Here is a 16,699-nt window from a genome sequence, read left to right on the forward strand (position 1 = left end):
AGGCTGTGTAGGGTCAGGCGGAGGCTTTGTGTCCCTGCTTTTGTTTTCGCAGGGCCGCTGGGGAAGAGGAGTGTGTGGCGGGGACGGCTGTGTCTTGGCTGCCCAGCCTGTGAACCTCCCTCCCATTGGGTGAGCCTTGTGCCGCCTCCCTTCTCGAGGCCAAAACAGTCCAGATACTTGTTCTCTCAGACCCTGGCCAAGAGTGGAGGGCACATGGCCTGAGCCTGGCCAACCAGATGCTTCCAGTGGGGCCCCGTGCCTGGAGTGTGCATCACAAAGAAGCGGGGAGAGTTTAGAATTCCTGTCCTGCTCCGGTAGGGGCAGCGTCCAGCGCCCAGAACCCGGTGATGGCATTCTAACGGGATGTACCCACAGAACCTCAGGCCTGGTTCCCCCGCCTTGGCCTAGATTCTGTGGTCTTCCAGTATCCTTCTAGTATATCCTTCTTCTGCCTGACCACCCCATTGTGGGTGTCTTTTATTTGTGGTCAAGCACTCTGTTGGTGGCCTTTTAAGGTTCTTTGCAAATTTCCATTTTTACAAACAACGCTGAGATGAGAATCTCTGCCCCCATCCCTGTGCACATGTGCAAGGATTGATGGAGAAAAGATTCCAAGCACGTGCTGTTCCTTCTACCTGGACCACAGCCTCCTCCCATTTCCCCCACATCTGCTGCCCTGCACTCTTCATTTCTCCACTGAGATCCACTAAAGTAGCTCCAGCCTGTGCCTCCCCCCTGCCACCCTCTGGTTTCCATCACCCGTTACTCCAGCTTGTATTTACCCCAAGTGTTTTACTTGTGATCGCCTGTCTCACCCACAAGACTGCAGCTTCACACGGAAAGGACTGGGTCTGCTCATTCACTGGACCCCAGGGCCCAGCACACCCAATATCCGAACACCCAGTGGACTCAACAACTCGCATGAACAAGAGAACTTAGGAACCACAGTGCAATTTTTTTTCTTTTTTAATAAATTTATTTATTTATTTTTGGCTGTGTTGGGTCTTTGTTGCTGTGCGCAGGCTTTCTCCAGTTGCGGCAAGCGGGGGCTACTCTTTGTTGCGGTGCGCGGGCTTCTCGTCGTGGTGGCTTCTCTTGTTGCGGAGCACAGGCTCTAGGCAGGCAGGCTCAGTAGTTGTGGCTCACGTGCTTAGTTGCCCCGTGGCATGTGGGATCCTCCCGGACCAGGGCTTGAACCTGTGTCCCCTGCATTAGCAGGCAGATTCTCAACCACTGCGCCACCAGGGAAGCCCTCACAGTGCAACTTTAATGATCTCAGATAAGGGACAGCAGAGGGCGGAGTGAAAGGCAGGGTAGAAGACCCGACAACTCCTGCTCGTTCACATCTTGTTGCTTCCCGACAAACCAGCTGGGCAGTGGGAAGTGGAAGTTCTCGGTTTGTGGACTGCACTAGTTGAAACCTTCCAGTAATTTCTTTAAGCTCGGAGAGATCAACGGAAGCAGGGGGGCCATCTGGTGGCCGGTGGCTGGAGATGGTTGCAGAGAGGAGGTGCAGGATAGGAGGTGCCCAGCCTCCAGGCGCTCCTGCCACCCTGGCTCCCCCAGCCTCGGGTCTAGTCCACACCCGTGGAGTTGGTCAGGTAGAAGGGACGGATGGCGACTTGGAAGCTGCTGAAGGACCCTGCCGGACAGGGGAAGAAGGAAGCCCTCCTGGAGCTGTTGGTGCCCAGGGCGCTGGGGATCAGGGCCTTCCAGCCCTCGAAGTTGGTGACGTCCGCCACGAAGTTCCTCCCACAGAGCATCAGGGCCTTGTTTTCATAACCGATAGTGGGATTGGAGTAGCTAGACTTGGAGAGGGCCAGGACGGGGGGGTCGTCAGAGGAGCACGAGAACCCGTAGTTCCAGCAGCTCTGGATGGTGGGGAGGTAGACTAAAGACCAGGAGACTGAGCTGCCCTGGAAGAGGAAGCTGGGGTGCTGGGGCGTCTGGAAGGACCTGGAGGGGTTGTAAGTGGAACCCCTCACGGAGGCGCTCCAGGTGGGCGAGGTGTAAAGCCGGGGCTGGTAGGTGTCCTCAGTGAGGTTCAGGCCCATGTACTGAGCCAGCAGCTCGAAGGGCACGGTGTGGAACTCCAGGGCCTGCAGCATCTTCTTCTGGAAGAGCGCCTCGTGACTCTGGTACAGGGACAGGTTAAACTGCAGCGTGAAGAGGTCCCTGGGTGGTATCATGGGGAACCGCACCCTCTCCACCAAGCTCTCCACCTCCCCGTGGGAGATGTGCCTCTCCTGGCTCCATTCATCCAAGGCCAGCAGCACGGCCAGCTCGCTGGGAGTGACCAGCTCAGTCCTGGAGAGCAGGTCTCGGAGCAGGGCCGTGGGGACACTCGGCCAGGCCTCGGCCTGCGTCAGGGCCCCGAAGTTCCAGGCCATGTACTGCATGCAGATCTCCTCCAGCACAGGGTCCCGGGTGGCCAGGGCATAGGCATAGAGGTCCAGGGGCGTCCGGAAAGAGGGGTCCTGGGGGAGGAGGATGGCAAAGAGGTGCCCGCAGTAGCTCTGCAGCTGCTTGGCCCCGAAGGCAGAGGCGAGCTTGTGCAGGCATTTCACTGACGCCAGAGAGACGTCGATCCTCCGGGAGTAGAGGTACCTGCGGGGAGACAAGGGCTGATGCCTGGTGATACTCCTTCCCCGCAGGACAACAGGTGTGACCTGGTGCATGTGTGCTATTGACCGCTGACACCCGCGGTGCTAGCTATTTCAAGGGGCATTCAGAGCCCCCTGATTTATCTCCTGGGTCAACCCACATTCCAAGCTCCCGTTTGCTTAGAGCCAGGTGTGGGCGGATCCCAGGCTCCTTGAGGATGTTGTTTCATCCTCATCTGTGAGGGAGGCGGTTGCACCACCTCCTCCACCGTCACCATCGTCCTCGCGGGCGGGACCCTGGGCGCCAGGGCCTGCCGGCCCTCCTGGGCATCAGCATTGCCCTGCCCCTCCCTTCCCACCGTCACGCACCTGGCCAGACCGCTTCGGGCCCCCACTGGGTGCCCGTGGGCGCCCCTCTGACACCAGCACCTGTCTGGTGTTCCCGTGACATGGGCATCGCCGCTGGCCACCTCCTATCTGCCTTCCCCACCAGCCGTGAGCCCCGCGGGCAGCACCCAGTCTGTGCCATCTGCCATGTAACTCGGTGAGCCACCAGGAAGCCCTTTGCTGTGTGAAGACGTGTGCGGAGGGAGCCTGCTGGGAGGGGAAACGATAGGCTGTGGCTGCTGTCTCCTGGGACATGGGCAGTGGGGTCCTGCTTTGGGAAGAGCCAAACTCTCCCCATGGTTTCTCTCGAACGCTGAGCCTTCCAGGGAGCAGCGGACCTGGTGGCTACCCTGTCACCTGTACATGGAGCTGGGGGCGCCCAGAGCAGAGCTGGGGCCCCGCAGTGTCCAGTGCCGGTGGCAGAGGTGGGCCCGCCCTCCTCCCACCCTCTCTGCCCTCGTGCACTCAACACATCACTTGATCCTGCTGATGACCGTGAACTCTGGGGTAAAAAAGGGCATCTGCACCCTCTGGCCCGTCTCCCATAGCTGGGTATCTGCCTGGTGGTGGCCTGAGCCCAGGAACCTCCGCCCTGGGCAGCACCCGGACAGCGGACGGGGCACTGCCTCTCTCATAGGCAAGGGGTGCCACCGGGGGCCCCGCAGATGGCCATTGACAAAGGGAGCGAGGAAACCGCAGAATGTTTCTGTCACCACCTCTTAATCCCGCTTTGGGGCCAGAGAGGGATGGTTCCCAGCCACTGGGAGCTGTGCAGCTCCCACCCGGTGACGCCCCAGCCCGGCTGGCTCTCCCCGGTCTGGGCACACTGGCCACCCCCAGCTTCAGGCGGGCATCCGAGTGGCTGGGGACAGGGGGTCGCAATCAGCCCTTCGGCCTTGCCCCACCATCAGGGAAGAAAACATCCTGAAAGGTAGAAAAAAGACCAAAGGCCCTGGGGTGTTAGTGACCCCCAGAGACCCCAGAAACTGGTGAGAAGCTGGATTACTGACAGAAGGCTCTGAACAGCAGGTGCCGCGTGGGGACCACTGGGCAGAGGGAAGGGGAGCGTGCGGGGCAGCCGCAGTGAGCAGGGGTCTTCTGAGGCCTTCGGGGGCCTGGACGGGGCTCACTGCAGCCTCTCTGCCTTAGGGGAGGGAGAGACACAGGGGCAGGGAGAAAGGAAGAGAGAGAGAGGGAGGGAGAGACAGAGACAGAGAGAGACACAGGGAGACAGAGAGACAGAAAGAGACAGGGAGAGACAGGGAGAGAGAGCCGGAGCACATGGCCAGACAGTCCAGAAAATCACTGAACTCTGACCAAGGGCGGTGACTGCAGCTGGGGCCGGGAAGCTGGGGACAGGCGCAAACGCATTACAGATATCAGTCCCGCTAGGAGGGGCACAGGATGGCTGCCAAGTTCTTATATTGTCCTTGGCTGAAAAGAAACCACTTAAGGGCTTCCCTGGTGGCTCAGTGGTTCAGAGTCCACCTGCCGATGCAGGGGACACGGGTTCGTGCCCCGGTCCGGGAAGATCCCACATGCTGTGGAGCAGCTGGGCCCGTGAGCCATGGCCACTGAGCCTGTGCTCCGCCACGGGAGAGGCCACAACAGTGAGAGGCCCGCGTACCCCCAAACCAAAAAAAAAAAAAAAAAAAAGAAACCACTTTAATCTGTTTTAACCGCCATTTGTTGTTTTCTCTTAAACGTCACTTTCAGCTACCTACAGCTTTGGGCCACGAGAGAGAACAGCTTTCATAGACGTGGTTCTTTTTTCAAATCGATGCTCTCAGAACACCAGCCCCCGGGAGGCCCCTCGGGTGGGGACAGAGTGGCCCCCAGCACAGCGGTCTGGGGGGAAGGGGCCGCCCCTCGGGGCCCACTCTCCTCATCTGGGAGACGGGCTCCTGAGCGTGGCCGGCCCGCTGGTTAGACCCGAGGCCTGAGCGGCCCCACCTGAGGGCTTCCCCCCACTTTTCTCCGGCAACAGATTTGGATTCAGGTTTTTAAAAAAATTTTTCGAGTGAGCAGATCAGTCAGGTGAGAAGAGGGAGACCCTTTAATAGTTGTTTTTTGGATACTTACGACACCTGAGAGACAGGGGTGTGCATGTGTGTGTGCGTGTGCGCGTGTGTGTGTGTGTGTGTGTGTGTGTGCCGCCCCATCTCTCACAGCCCCTGCAGAAAGAATGCATAAGAATGTGCGTGTGAATGTGAGGATGCATGGCTGTGAAGGCAAATGTATGAATGTGTGTGTGTGCGCACAAGTGTGAACAAGTGTGTTTACCCAAGCATGGCTGTCATCGGTGCCATATCCCTTGTCCCTGCGGTTTGCCTGGAGGGGATGCTGCCCAGTCCCCAGCCCCCCGCCCCGAGGGCACTCACTTGATAAAGTCTCTGACGACAGGCACACACTCGGTGTCCACCTCCATGGTGATCCTGCTGCTTGGCTCCTTCCACAGGCCGTGTGCCTCGGGGTTGGTGGACAGGATCAGCTTGTGGGCACACATGCCCAGCTCGTCCTCCTCCTTCATCTTCACCCTGATGAACAGGTCACAGCCCTTTTGGCTCTCAAAGATCTGCTCTAGAGCTGCGGGGAGCTCGCTGGACAGGTCCAAGGTGTGGACGTCTCTGGTTTCTAAGAGGTAGAAGGGAACGTGCCGTGTTAGGAGGGGCCCTGGCACTTGCTTCCTTTGTGACCTGAAAACACTTTTGCTCCCTGGAGTCAGTTTCTGCCTTTAAATTGTGGCCCTGGTCCTGCCTTATCTACTCAGAAAGGCTCCTGGGGAGGAAAGGAAAGAACAACCCTGGAAGACAGGGTGCTGTTGCCCTCCGTGGCCCAGAGCCCCCGCTCTATCAAACACCCCTACTTAGCTCATCTGCCTCCCCCAGATTCAGACAGCACATCCAGGTGGGTGTTCTGGAGGCGCTGACTTCCAGAGCCTGGGGCCCCATCCCAATCAATCACTCACCCAGATATGACCTTCTAAAACCCAAACCTCCTGCCTGGTTTGGTCTGAAGAGGGAGGGTCTCATGGCAACCCTATTTAGAGTTTTGAGGTTCTCAGCAGCCTCCTTCAGGGGACCGAGGCCTAGAGAAGCTACTTGAAGCCCCCAGGGTGGTTTGGGAGTGATGCACCGCCTCTCCTGGCCCCTCCCAAAGCTTAGCAGGGAATTAAATTCCATCTGTTTTTTCTTTGCCACAAACAGGTTTGAATCAATTCTGACAATTAAACCAGGTGGGTTCAGCCCCCCCCATTCCTCCCTGCACCCCAGACTCTCCTTTACTCTCACCCCGGGGCTCTCCACCAGGCCAGGGCTGCTTCCTGACTTGCACCCCAGCCCCACAGCCCAGGTGTGTCTCCTGCACGTGCCCCCACACTCCCTGTGTGAGCCCAGGGAGAAGGACAAGTGGTCACAAGAGACGAGATAAAACTGGGACCCGAGGACTCAAAACTGCGGGGCAGCCTCGGTCCATTTAGAAAGTCTGATGGCGTTGAGGGGAGGGCAGGGCGGGGGCTGTTTGCAATCAGGTCTTTCTGCCCCCAAGAAATGTCTAAAGCACGTTCAGCATGCTGTCTAAGCCCGGGTTCGGGGGGTGTGCTGTAATATGTTTTGGAATGAGAACTAGCAGAAGCAAAATGCTGGCGTTTCGAGAGATAAGCCTGCAGTGTGTAGACACGGGGTGCACAGGCACCTTGTTTTAATGTGCTTCACAGATGCCGCGTTTCTCTGAAACTGAAAGTTGTGGCAACTGTGCCTTGAGCTACACCATTTTTTTTTTTCCCAACGGCATTTGCTCACTTTGCGTCTCTGTGTCACATTTTGGTAATTCTCAGTCCCCTTTGATGTTACTATTGGAAAAAGATTATGACTTGCTGAAGGCTCAGATGGTGGTTAGCATTTTTTTTAGCAATAAAGTATTGTTTAATTAAGGTATGTACATTATTCTTTTAAAAATTAAGGTGTGTAGAGTGTTTTTTTTTTCATCGATAGCTTTTCTGGTTCACTGATTTTACGCCATCGATCCATTATATTTAGAACTGGCTAGTCTTTAAACTTGTTCTCTACAAAAAAAAAAGAGAGAAAATATGCATATTTATTTTATCTGAAACTCTTCAGCTTCAATCCTCTCTTAATGCGACAAGGTCTTGCCCGTGTACAGCTGAGCACGGGTGTCAGCCTCCCTGCACCTCCCCCCATCACAGGGAGGGGGCGCTGCTGGGTCAGGAGCCTGCACCCGGTGACAGCTGCTTTCTCTCTTGCAGGAGTGACCTAGAACTCTGGACTAGGATCAGAAAATCTTTATTCCAGTTCTAGCTCTGCTTCCAACTAAGTGTGCTTGCTTATTTATTTAATTGAAGTATAGTTGGTTTACAATATATTAATTTCAGGTGTACAACATAGCGATTCAATATTTTAGTATGTACATTGTTTCTTTAGACATAATAATACTATTGCACACTCAGTAGACTACGGTATAGTGTAAACATAACTTTTACAGGCACTGGGAAACTCAAAAATTCCTGTGACTCGCTTTACTGTGATACTCGCTTTCAGTGGTTTGGAACCGAACCTGAGATATCTCCGAGGTGTGCCTGTATTTGGAATGTGGCTCATTGCCCGAGAATCGGGTTAAATGGAGCATTTCTGAGCGGTTCCGGTCGGGGGGGCGGTAAGGAAGTGGGGATCTGTTGCTGTGAGGTGGTGGGAACTGGGCCTTTCCTGCCCCTCCTGGAAAGCAGGCACCACCTGCGAACCTTTGCACGGGGAGGTGTGTGATCCGCGTGGAGGGGTGGGGAGCCGGCGTGACCACCGTCCCTGGGATCCAGGGCTCGGGCCTCCGTGGCAGCTCTTGGGCGGGGGGACAGGGAGGGCCCTGGGGCTCAGGATGGGGCACGCCCCCCCGCCCCCACTCACCGTTGGTGCAGATCACACCGGCGTCCTCGTCATGTCTACAGTTGCTCTTCATCCAGCCCAGGGATGTGCAGTTGGCCAGCGAGGGCTCTGTCCCTGTGCACTCCACCTCGTCCAGCATGATAGGGCCCCTTCCTGGTGGCACAGCAAGGATGACAGAGCCTGGAGGGGGAGCTGGGGCTCTCGGGGCCCTTGTAACGTCATACCATGAACTAGCCTTGTTCTCACAAGGTCTGTCTTCCTCGTAGATATCAAATTATTATACCATAATTTATGCGTCTACCCCTGTCTCTGAATATTTGGACGATTTCCCTTTTTTTGTATCACAGGCACTGCACACAGACTTTTCTTTTGGGGGGAAACTGTTTCAAGAAGGTAAATTCCCCTGAGTGGAGCCACTGGGCTGGAGGACATGGCCACCGGCCAAGCCTGAGTGTGCGCCGGGCCGCCTGTGCTCAGCCAGCACGGGGGCTTTGGCGTCTTTGAAACCTCTGCCAGCACTGAGCTGGCGGGAATGCCATTTGCCCGCCTTAGGTACGATCCCTTCCTGGGCCTGGTTACTTAGCAGCATGTCCAGCTTTGGAGGACCTGGGGACCCGCAGGTTACCTGGCCCGAAGGTGGCTCTGCCCAGAGCCTCGGTGGCATTCTTGAAGCCCAGGGCTCGGCAGACAACGCTGGCATCTGTCAGGTCCCACAGGTTGTCACACACCGTCCCCCACTGGCCTCTGTAGTAGATCTCCACGCGGCCCTCGTTGGCGGTGTCCCCGTTGGCCAGCCGCATGTCACCGTCTTTCACACCTGCAAGCTCCCGAGGGAGAGCAGGGGTCAGCAAGGTTGAAGGCCGGGTGCTGGGCCTCCATCCCAGGGCAGCAGCATGGCCGCCCCACCCTCCTCGGGGGTCATGTGCTTTCATGGGGGCAGTAAAGTTCTCCCCAGTAGGGGGTGACCCCTGGATCGTTAGCTTTGAAGACCCCATCCATCCTCGAGGGGATCACACCCCGGGGAGGAGTGGAGAGTACACATAGACCATCCCACACACACACAGTGAGGGGAGACTCCACCTTTCTTGTTTCTGAGGTCTGAACCCTTCATTGGTAGAGGAGGGGCAGAGGGGGTACCCGGTGCCACCTGAGAGTAGGGTGGCAGGACCCCAAGGAAAGAATGGGGGATGGGGCGGAGGCCCACACTGACTCCACTGAGGGTGTCTGGGGCTTGGGGTGGGGCTTGGGGTGCAGCCCGGGCACCACAGCGAGGACTGCTGGAAGGGCCGTGCGGGAACTCCAGGAGCAAGCAGGCCCAGGGCGCCCCGGGACTCAGGCAGAGCATGCCAGGCAAGGAGAGGAAGCAGGGTCCTGGCCCTACACCTGTTCTTCTGGGACTCAGCCTGCTGACCTCCCCTGCCCAGCCCCACCTCAGCCCACGCTGCAGCCGACAGGGGCAGGCAGGAACTGGGCGCCGTGTCGAAGGGCACTTCTCAGATGCGGGGCAACAGGCCTCTGTGGGGTCACCAGGATGAGGAAGGGCCTCGAAGTGTGAAGGGTGAGGACAGCCGTCCAGGACTCTGGAAGTCTGACTGTGTCCAAAGGGCACTGGCCTCGTGTCCCCAGGGTTTGGCCAATCTGTGGGCCCCTCCTGCCGGCTCCCTCTGGTTCCCATCGGATGAAATGGTGACTCCCTTGGCATCCCCCCACCGAAACATACAAGCCATGACTCGGGACGCCCAGGGCTTCAAGCAGGAGAGAAGACCCGGGCTGACTCCCGTCACTCAGGCACCGGGCAGAACATTGCCTTGATTTTCTGCAAAGAGGGGGCTGACCCCACAGGGCGAGGGAGCAGCAGCTTCACAGACGCTGCTTTCCAAATCTCCGGGGCTCCACTCACCTTGAATCCCCGCGACCAGCAGCCACATCCACAGGAGCCGCAGGGGGGCCATGGTCTTGCCTGGGAGCCCCTTGTCCTGCAGCGAAAGGAGGCAGCCGAGTGAGACGGTGGAGCTGGAGAGCCCTCGGCACCAGGGCCGGTGTGTCCACCCAGCCTTCGGACCCTGCTCACGGAGGGCGGCCGGCGGGTGCAGGGTCTGCACCCTCAGAGCCGGGAGCCTGGGGAGCGCCCGGTGCTCCGGGTGCCTCAGCGGGGGCCCCTTACCTCATCTGAAGGTGGTCCTCCGAGGACGAGGAAGACCTGCCCAGAGGAAGGGGGGTCTCTGGGCAGCGAGGACAGTGGGAACAGGAGCCCATCTCAGAAAGCTAGGCCCTGGGCGTGGCTGCGGGGGAATGGGTGGGGAGGGTGGGGAGGGAGAAGACAGGGGGTGTGGGGCCCAGATTGGGAGGGCCTGGGGAGCCTTGCTCAGGATGGGGCTTTATCTTCAGTCAATGGAGCCCTGAGGGGGTGCCCTGAGGTCTGCGGCAGACGAAGAACATTCTGTGGGTTCTGGACCAAGCGAGCCCAGGAAGGGAGGGGGCGGCAAGAGCAGGGCCGGGGGACGCATCAGGAGGAGGCCCCAGGAATCCGGGCAGGAGTGACAGAGGGACAGCCAGCAGTGAGAGAGCTTGGGCTGGGCGCGTCGGGAGGGGAGGACAGGGGTCAGGGCTGAGGCCCAGGCCTCTGACCGTGCAGCCGGGTGTGGGTGGGGAGAGGCTGGGGGGAGGGGCACCGGATGCGAGGACCTCTGAGGTCAGTGTCCCCAAGGAGCAGAGGCTCGAAGAGGCGGGGGACCACCAAGGCCACACAGCCAGCCCTGGGCAGGCAGGCAGGGGGGACCCAGGTCTCCCCACTTTTGCCTGGACTTCGTGGTTCCATGTAATTGTCACTGCTCACTTTTCCCCTCACCCCCATCCTGCCCCTCACTTGCCTCCCTCCCCTCCTGTCCGCACAAGGGGGTGGTCACTGCAACACCCACACTCACCCCTGGGGCCCAGCGAGCAGGGATGTGGCCTCTCTTGCGGCTGCCCCTCAAGTCAGGGCCTGGTGACCTTGGGGCGGCGCCCCAGGCCTGCGTTAACCAGACCCCCGGGCAATCCCGGGCATGAAGCCCTGTTAACCATCATTGAACGGCATCCCTGGGCCAGCACCGCTCACACCACCGGCTCGTGGGATCCTGACCACGAGCCTGAGCAATGCTCCATTGACCCCACCTTACAAGTGAAGGGCTGAAGCCCAGAGGGGTAGCCGGCTGGGCTCACACAGCTGGGGAGCCGTGGGTGGTGTGTGTGTGTGTGGGGGGGTGCCCTCTCTTCATTACACTGACCTCAGCAGATGGCCAAGGGGCTAGCATGACCAACCGCCCAGTGCATTGGGGCCTGTCCCGGCTTTAGCATGGGAACTCCTGTGTCCTGGGACATGCCCTCGGTCCCAGGCACACGGGGATGGCTGGTCACCCTCTGCACTCCCCAGACAGTGGCAGCCACCAGCTTTGCTCATCCTGAAACAGGAACTCAAGGCCCCAGACAAATGGCCATTTAGGCACTTGGCACGTTGTATGAAAATGTCACAGTACTTCAGGTGGCCGTGACCACCCGTTTTGGCCTGACTCATTTGGAAAGTGGGACAGAGCTTATGCAGACTGGAAAAAGGTGCTCTTCCTTTGGGCAGGTTTAGCCTGGGCTGAAAAGCACTGATCAGAGAGAGCACCTTGGCTGAATTCCGAGCCTGCTTGCCCCTCGGGCTGGTGTCCTTGTGTGCCAGTGAGCAACCTGCCCAACTGTACACAGAGACCCTTTGGACACGGGAGCAGCAGTGATGGTCCCTGGATTCAGGAGAAGCACCAGATCCCCATCTGGGTACAAGCAGGGAGACTTGGCCCCCATGAGATTACATGGTATAGAGAGAGGGACACCCACCTGAGAGCAAGAGGCACAAGCTTACCTGCCTGAGACAACTGCTGATGGCTGTCCTAAAGCCTCCCACCTGCAGGATCCCTCTGCAGACCAATCTTCAACCCAGAAAACCCTTCCAGTACAGAGCGTGGTCAGGCTGGTCTCAGGAAATGCTTCAGAAAGCTCAGTCTAGTTTCGATTTCTAGAAACCACCTGACACTGTTTTCTTCTGGGGTTGGCTGCCGCCAAGGCTTTCTGCACCACCCCGATCCCCCTCGGTGCTGACTGGGGCGGTGGGGGTGGCAGCGGCCCATGGCGGCAGTGTCTGGCTGATTTTGTAACCAGAGCAAGGCGGCTGACAGCCACATTTGAATTTCAATACTCTTCCGAGCTGGACCAGTGCCAGGCCCCGGCGCTGGGGGAGGGGAAGGAGGAGCAGCAGCGGACAGTGGTCAGATAGAGCAGAGGGTGGGCATGGACAGGCAGGGTGTGCATCCGGGGACTGTGGGCTCTTTCACCGCACACCCTGAACCATTTCCTGGGTCTCACACACTGCCAGCAGAGGCGACACCGCCCAGGGGGCTGCTCACTCTGCTCTAAGCACTTGACAAGCCTGACCTGAATGTTGCACCCTGCTGGGGCGGGGGCGGAACCTCTGGAGTGGACATAAATTGTCCTGCCCGCCTCACGCCCACTCCCTTGCCTTTCCTCTGACAGAGAGCCAGCACCTCGATTTTCCCCTGGGGAGGCACCCCCATCTCACCCTCAGGTTGTGTGACTCCTCTGGGGCTGACCTGGGCCTGGCGGGTGGGAGACAGATGGTGTCAGGGAGGCGCCGTGATCCCAGCCGGCCCAGGGAGTCAGCTTCAGGCTCCTGGAACGGGACCCTGCAGGGAGCAGGCGGCCTGGAGATGCTGATGTCCGTGGTGCCCCAGACTGTGCCTTGAGGGAAGCCCAGCTGAGGATGCAGGTGAGGGAAGAGCTGAGAGATGGAGGAACCTCGGTCCTGATGCTACGGCTTGAGCACCTGCGTCCAGCTGGCCTGAAGTCAAGGCCAAGCCCTGGCTTCAAGGTTAAATGAGGCAATCGATCTCTTCTATTTCTGTCACTTGCATCCCAGGTTCTGGACAAGAGTTGTCCCCTTGGAATGTCCCCAGGTCTCTCTAACCCAGTGGCTGTCGACCTGGTCGGCACATGAGAATCACCCAGGAGTTTCACAAACTCCCAAGGCCCAGACCCATTAAATCACAATCTCTGGGGTGGGGACAGGCATTGGCATTAAAGCCTTGCAGGTGGTTCCCATGTGCAGCTGGTGTTGAGAACTACTGGGGGAGACAGAGTTTCCCTGGCAGACCTGCGTCCAAGAGAGTGAGCCCCCAGGTCAACCATTCAATGACTATTTGCCCTAGACGTGAGGTCTGAGGGGGCTACCGGCTCATCTAATCCCCTCCAAAGGAACCGTAAAGATCAGTGGGGAGAGCCGTAGAAACGTAAGTGGCAGAAGAGACAGGGGAGTTTTAACATGCCATCCAGCTGAAGGAGCCTCAGTGCTGGCTGACACAGAGACCCCAGCATTGTCACTTCTAGCGTCCATCGGTACTTGCAGCAATAAGTGGCCAGTCTAGGTCAGGAGTGCATAGGAAGTCCTTTGGGAGGTACTGGTGGCAACGTCGAAAAACCCAAGTTGCCGAATCTTTATTCCCTGAGTCCTTTCCTGCTGGAAAGTCCTTTGTGTGCAGGTGGTAAAATGTCAGACTGAGGCCCAGACATGGAATCAAAGCACGGGTGTCTGTTCCCCTCCGGCTCTCAGGGTCTCTCCAGCCTTAGGACCACAAAGGGAACGAGAACGGGAACTGAGACCATCTGCTCCAGAGAGGAGTGGCTCAGCTCTGATAAGGAGACCAGCTGAAAGCCCCGACACTGTGGACAATCGGGCCAGTGGTGAGAGTGTTGTAAGCAGGAAGCAGGAAGCCACAGCCGAGACATGGTGGCGAGAGTGCTGGGGGCTGTCAGAGACCAGAACCCTTACGACGCCTGTAAGACACTCTTTGTGCCTCCTCTCCCGCCCCCCACCAAACACGGAGCGCTGCCTGTAACGCTAACCTCGAGGAAGCCGGCACTGCTGTCAGCTTTTGACAGGACCCATTCAATACTCCCAACCTCCACGGGAAGTAGCTGCTCTTATTAACTCTTTAATAGATGAGAAAACGGAAGTGCAGAGAGGGGAAACCCAACCACTTACACAGCTGGGAGCGGGAGAGCTGGGATTCCAACCCACACTTTTCTTTCTTTTTTAAAAAACTGGCTTGAGGTACTTCCCTGTGGGTGCAGTGGTTGGGAGTCCCCCTGCCAACACAGGCAACACGGGTTCATTCGGTCCCTGGTCCGGGAGGATCCTCCATGCCATGGAGCGGCGGGGCCCATGCGCCACAGCTACTGGGCCTGCACTCTGGAGCCCGTGAGCCACAACTACTGAGCCTGCGTGCTGCGGCTGCTGAAGCCCGCGCGCCTGGAGCCTGTGCTTCGCGGCGAGAGGGGCCGTCGCAATTAGAGGCCCGTGCACCGCAGCGAGGAGTAGCCCCCGCTCGCCGCAACTAGAGAAGCCTGCACGCAACAACGAAGACCCAACGCAGCCAGAAATAAATAAATAAATTTATAGGAAAAAAATTGGCTTGAGATCTAATAATTTACACACAATAAAGTGCATCGATTTAATGAGTTTTGCCAAATGTATACAGATGGTAACCATGACAATCATAATATAGAAAACATTCTCATCACCCCCAAATGTTCTCTTATGCCTTTGCTGACAATCCCCTCTGCCAGCCCCCAACCCTGGCAACCAGGGATCTGCTTACTGTCACTGCAGCTCTGCATGTTCTAGAATTTCATATAAATGGAAATACACAATATATAACCTTTAACTTAGCACATGCTTTTGAGATGTCACTGAGAATATCAGTAATTGGTTCTTTTCTCACGAGTAGTAGCCCACTGTGTGGACAGACCTCAATCTGTTTCTGCACTTATGCATTGATGGACATTTGGGTCACTCCCAGTTTTGGACTACACTCACCCCCCCCACCGCCCCCTTATCCGAGGCTTTGCTTTCTGCAGTTTCAGTTATCCATGGTAAATACAGTCCAAAAATATTACATGGAAAATTCCAGAAATGAACAATTCGTGAGTTTTAAATTGTGCACTGTTCTGAGTAGCGTGATGAAATCTTGCGCCATCCCACCTGGGACGTGCATCATTCCTTCGTCCAGCGTACCCCACCTGTTAGTTAGTAGCCGTTGTCGTTATCAGATCGACCGTCCAGATATCACAGTGCTTGTGTTCAAGCAACTCTTATTTTACTTAATAATGGTCCCAAAGCACACGAGTAGTACGCTGGCAGCTCGGATATTCTCTTACTGTGCCTAATTTATAAATTAAACTTCATCATAGGTAGGTATGTATAGGAAAAGACAGTATATATGGGGTTTGATACTACCCACAGTTTCAGGCATCCACTGGGATGTCGAAGAGTATCCCCTGTGGATAAAGGCGGGACTCCTGTATTACAAATAAAACTGTTAGGAACATTTGGAGACAAGTCCTTGTGTGAACATAAGCTTTTATTTCTTTTGTGTAGGGATAAGATTACTGGGTCGTATGGTAGGTGTGTGTTTAACTTTTTCAGAAACTGTCAAACTGTTTTCCAATGTGGCTGAACCATTTTGCAACCCTACTGGCAATTTCTATGATGGTTCCGGTAGCTTTAAATCCTTACCACTACTTGGTATTGACAGTCTTTTCAGTTTTATCCATTCTGGTGGGTGTGTAGTGGAACCTTTCTGTAGTTTTAATGACTCATGATGTGGAGCATCTTTTCACATGCTTATTTGTCATTTATGCCTCCTCTTTGGTGAGGTGAAGTGTCTATTTAAATCTTAAACACATTTTAAATTGGGTTGTCTTATCACTGAGTCGTATAAATTCTTTTTTTTTTTTTTTTTGCTGTACGCGGGCCTCTCACTGCTGTGGCCTCTCCCATTGCGGAGCACAGGCTCCGGACACACAGGCTCCGCGGCCATGGCTCGCGGGCCCAGCCGCTCCGCGGCATGTGGGATCTTCCGGGATAGGGGCACGAACCCGTGTCCCCTGCATCGGCAGGCGGACTCTCAACCACTGCGCCACCAGGGAAGCCCGTATAAATTCTTTATATATTCTGCCTACAAGTCCTTTAGCGGATACACGACTTGCAAATTGTTTGGAATGAAAAACTTGCCTTTTCATTTCCTTAACAGTATCTTCTGAAAAGCAAAGGGTTTGAGTTTGGAAAAAGCTCCATTTTCCATACTTTTGGTGTCACATCTAAGAAATCTTTGCTTAACCTAAACTCACAAAGATTTTCTACTGCATAGAAATGTATAGAATTTTGTAGTTTTAGCTCTTATATTTAGGTCTATTATCTAATGTGAGTTAATTTTGTGTATGGCAGGTTTCAGTCATTTATTTCCATATCGAATAGAGTTGTCCCACCACTACTTATGGAAAGACAAATCTTTTTCCCACTGAATTACCCTGGCACCTTTGTCAAAAATCAATTGACCACACACATATGGGTTTATTTCTGGACTCTCTTCTGTTCTCCTGACTTTATATATCTGTTCTTCTTATGGCACTAATACATTTTGATGACTTACAGCCTTACATTAAGGCTCGAAGTCAGATGGTATCAGTCCTTCAACTTTGTTTCCCTTCCTCAAAATTTGAGTCTTTCCACCCATGAAGACAGCATATTCTTTGATTTATTTGGGTCTTCTTTGATATGTTTCATCGGTGTTTTATAGTTTCAGCATATAGATCTTGCACATATTTTTTTAGATTTATATCTAACTATTTCATGTTCTCCGGTGCTATTATAAATGATGCTGTTTTAAAATTTTTCCATTTCCAACTGTTCACTGCAGCTGCACAGAAACAAAATCAATT

The 16,699-nt window shown here is 55.8% G+C and overlaps 1 protein-coding gene across 1 annotated transcript; it reads right to left on the reverse strand.

The window, feature by feature from the left end:
- Positions 1–953: 953 nt before the first annotated feature.
- LGALS3BP (galectin 3 binding protein) lies at positions 954–11,924 on the reverse strand. The gene is made up of 6 exons (XM_081218831.1): positions 11,769–11,924; positions 9,786–9,861; positions 8,511–8,702; positions 7,907–8,038; positions 5,372–5,624; positions 954–2,607 (listed from the first exon to the last, which is right to left on the reverse strand). The coding sequence occupies exons 2-6, from the start codon at positions 9,835–9,837 to the stop codon at positions 1,575–1,577; spliced, it is 1,662 nt and encodes a 553-aa protein (XP_081074957.1). The 5' UTR covers positions 9,838–9,861; positions 11,769–11,924; the 3' UTR covers positions 954–1,574.
- Positions 11,925–16,699: the final 4,775 nt, after the last annotated feature.

The sequence above is a fragment of the Mesoplodon bidens genome (assembly GCF_964165515.1).
Source record: "Mesoplodon bidens genome assembly, chromosome: 19".
Lineage (NCBI taxonomy): Eukaryota > Metazoa > Chordata > Mammalia > Artiodactyla > Ziphiidae > Mesoplodon > Mesoplodon bidens.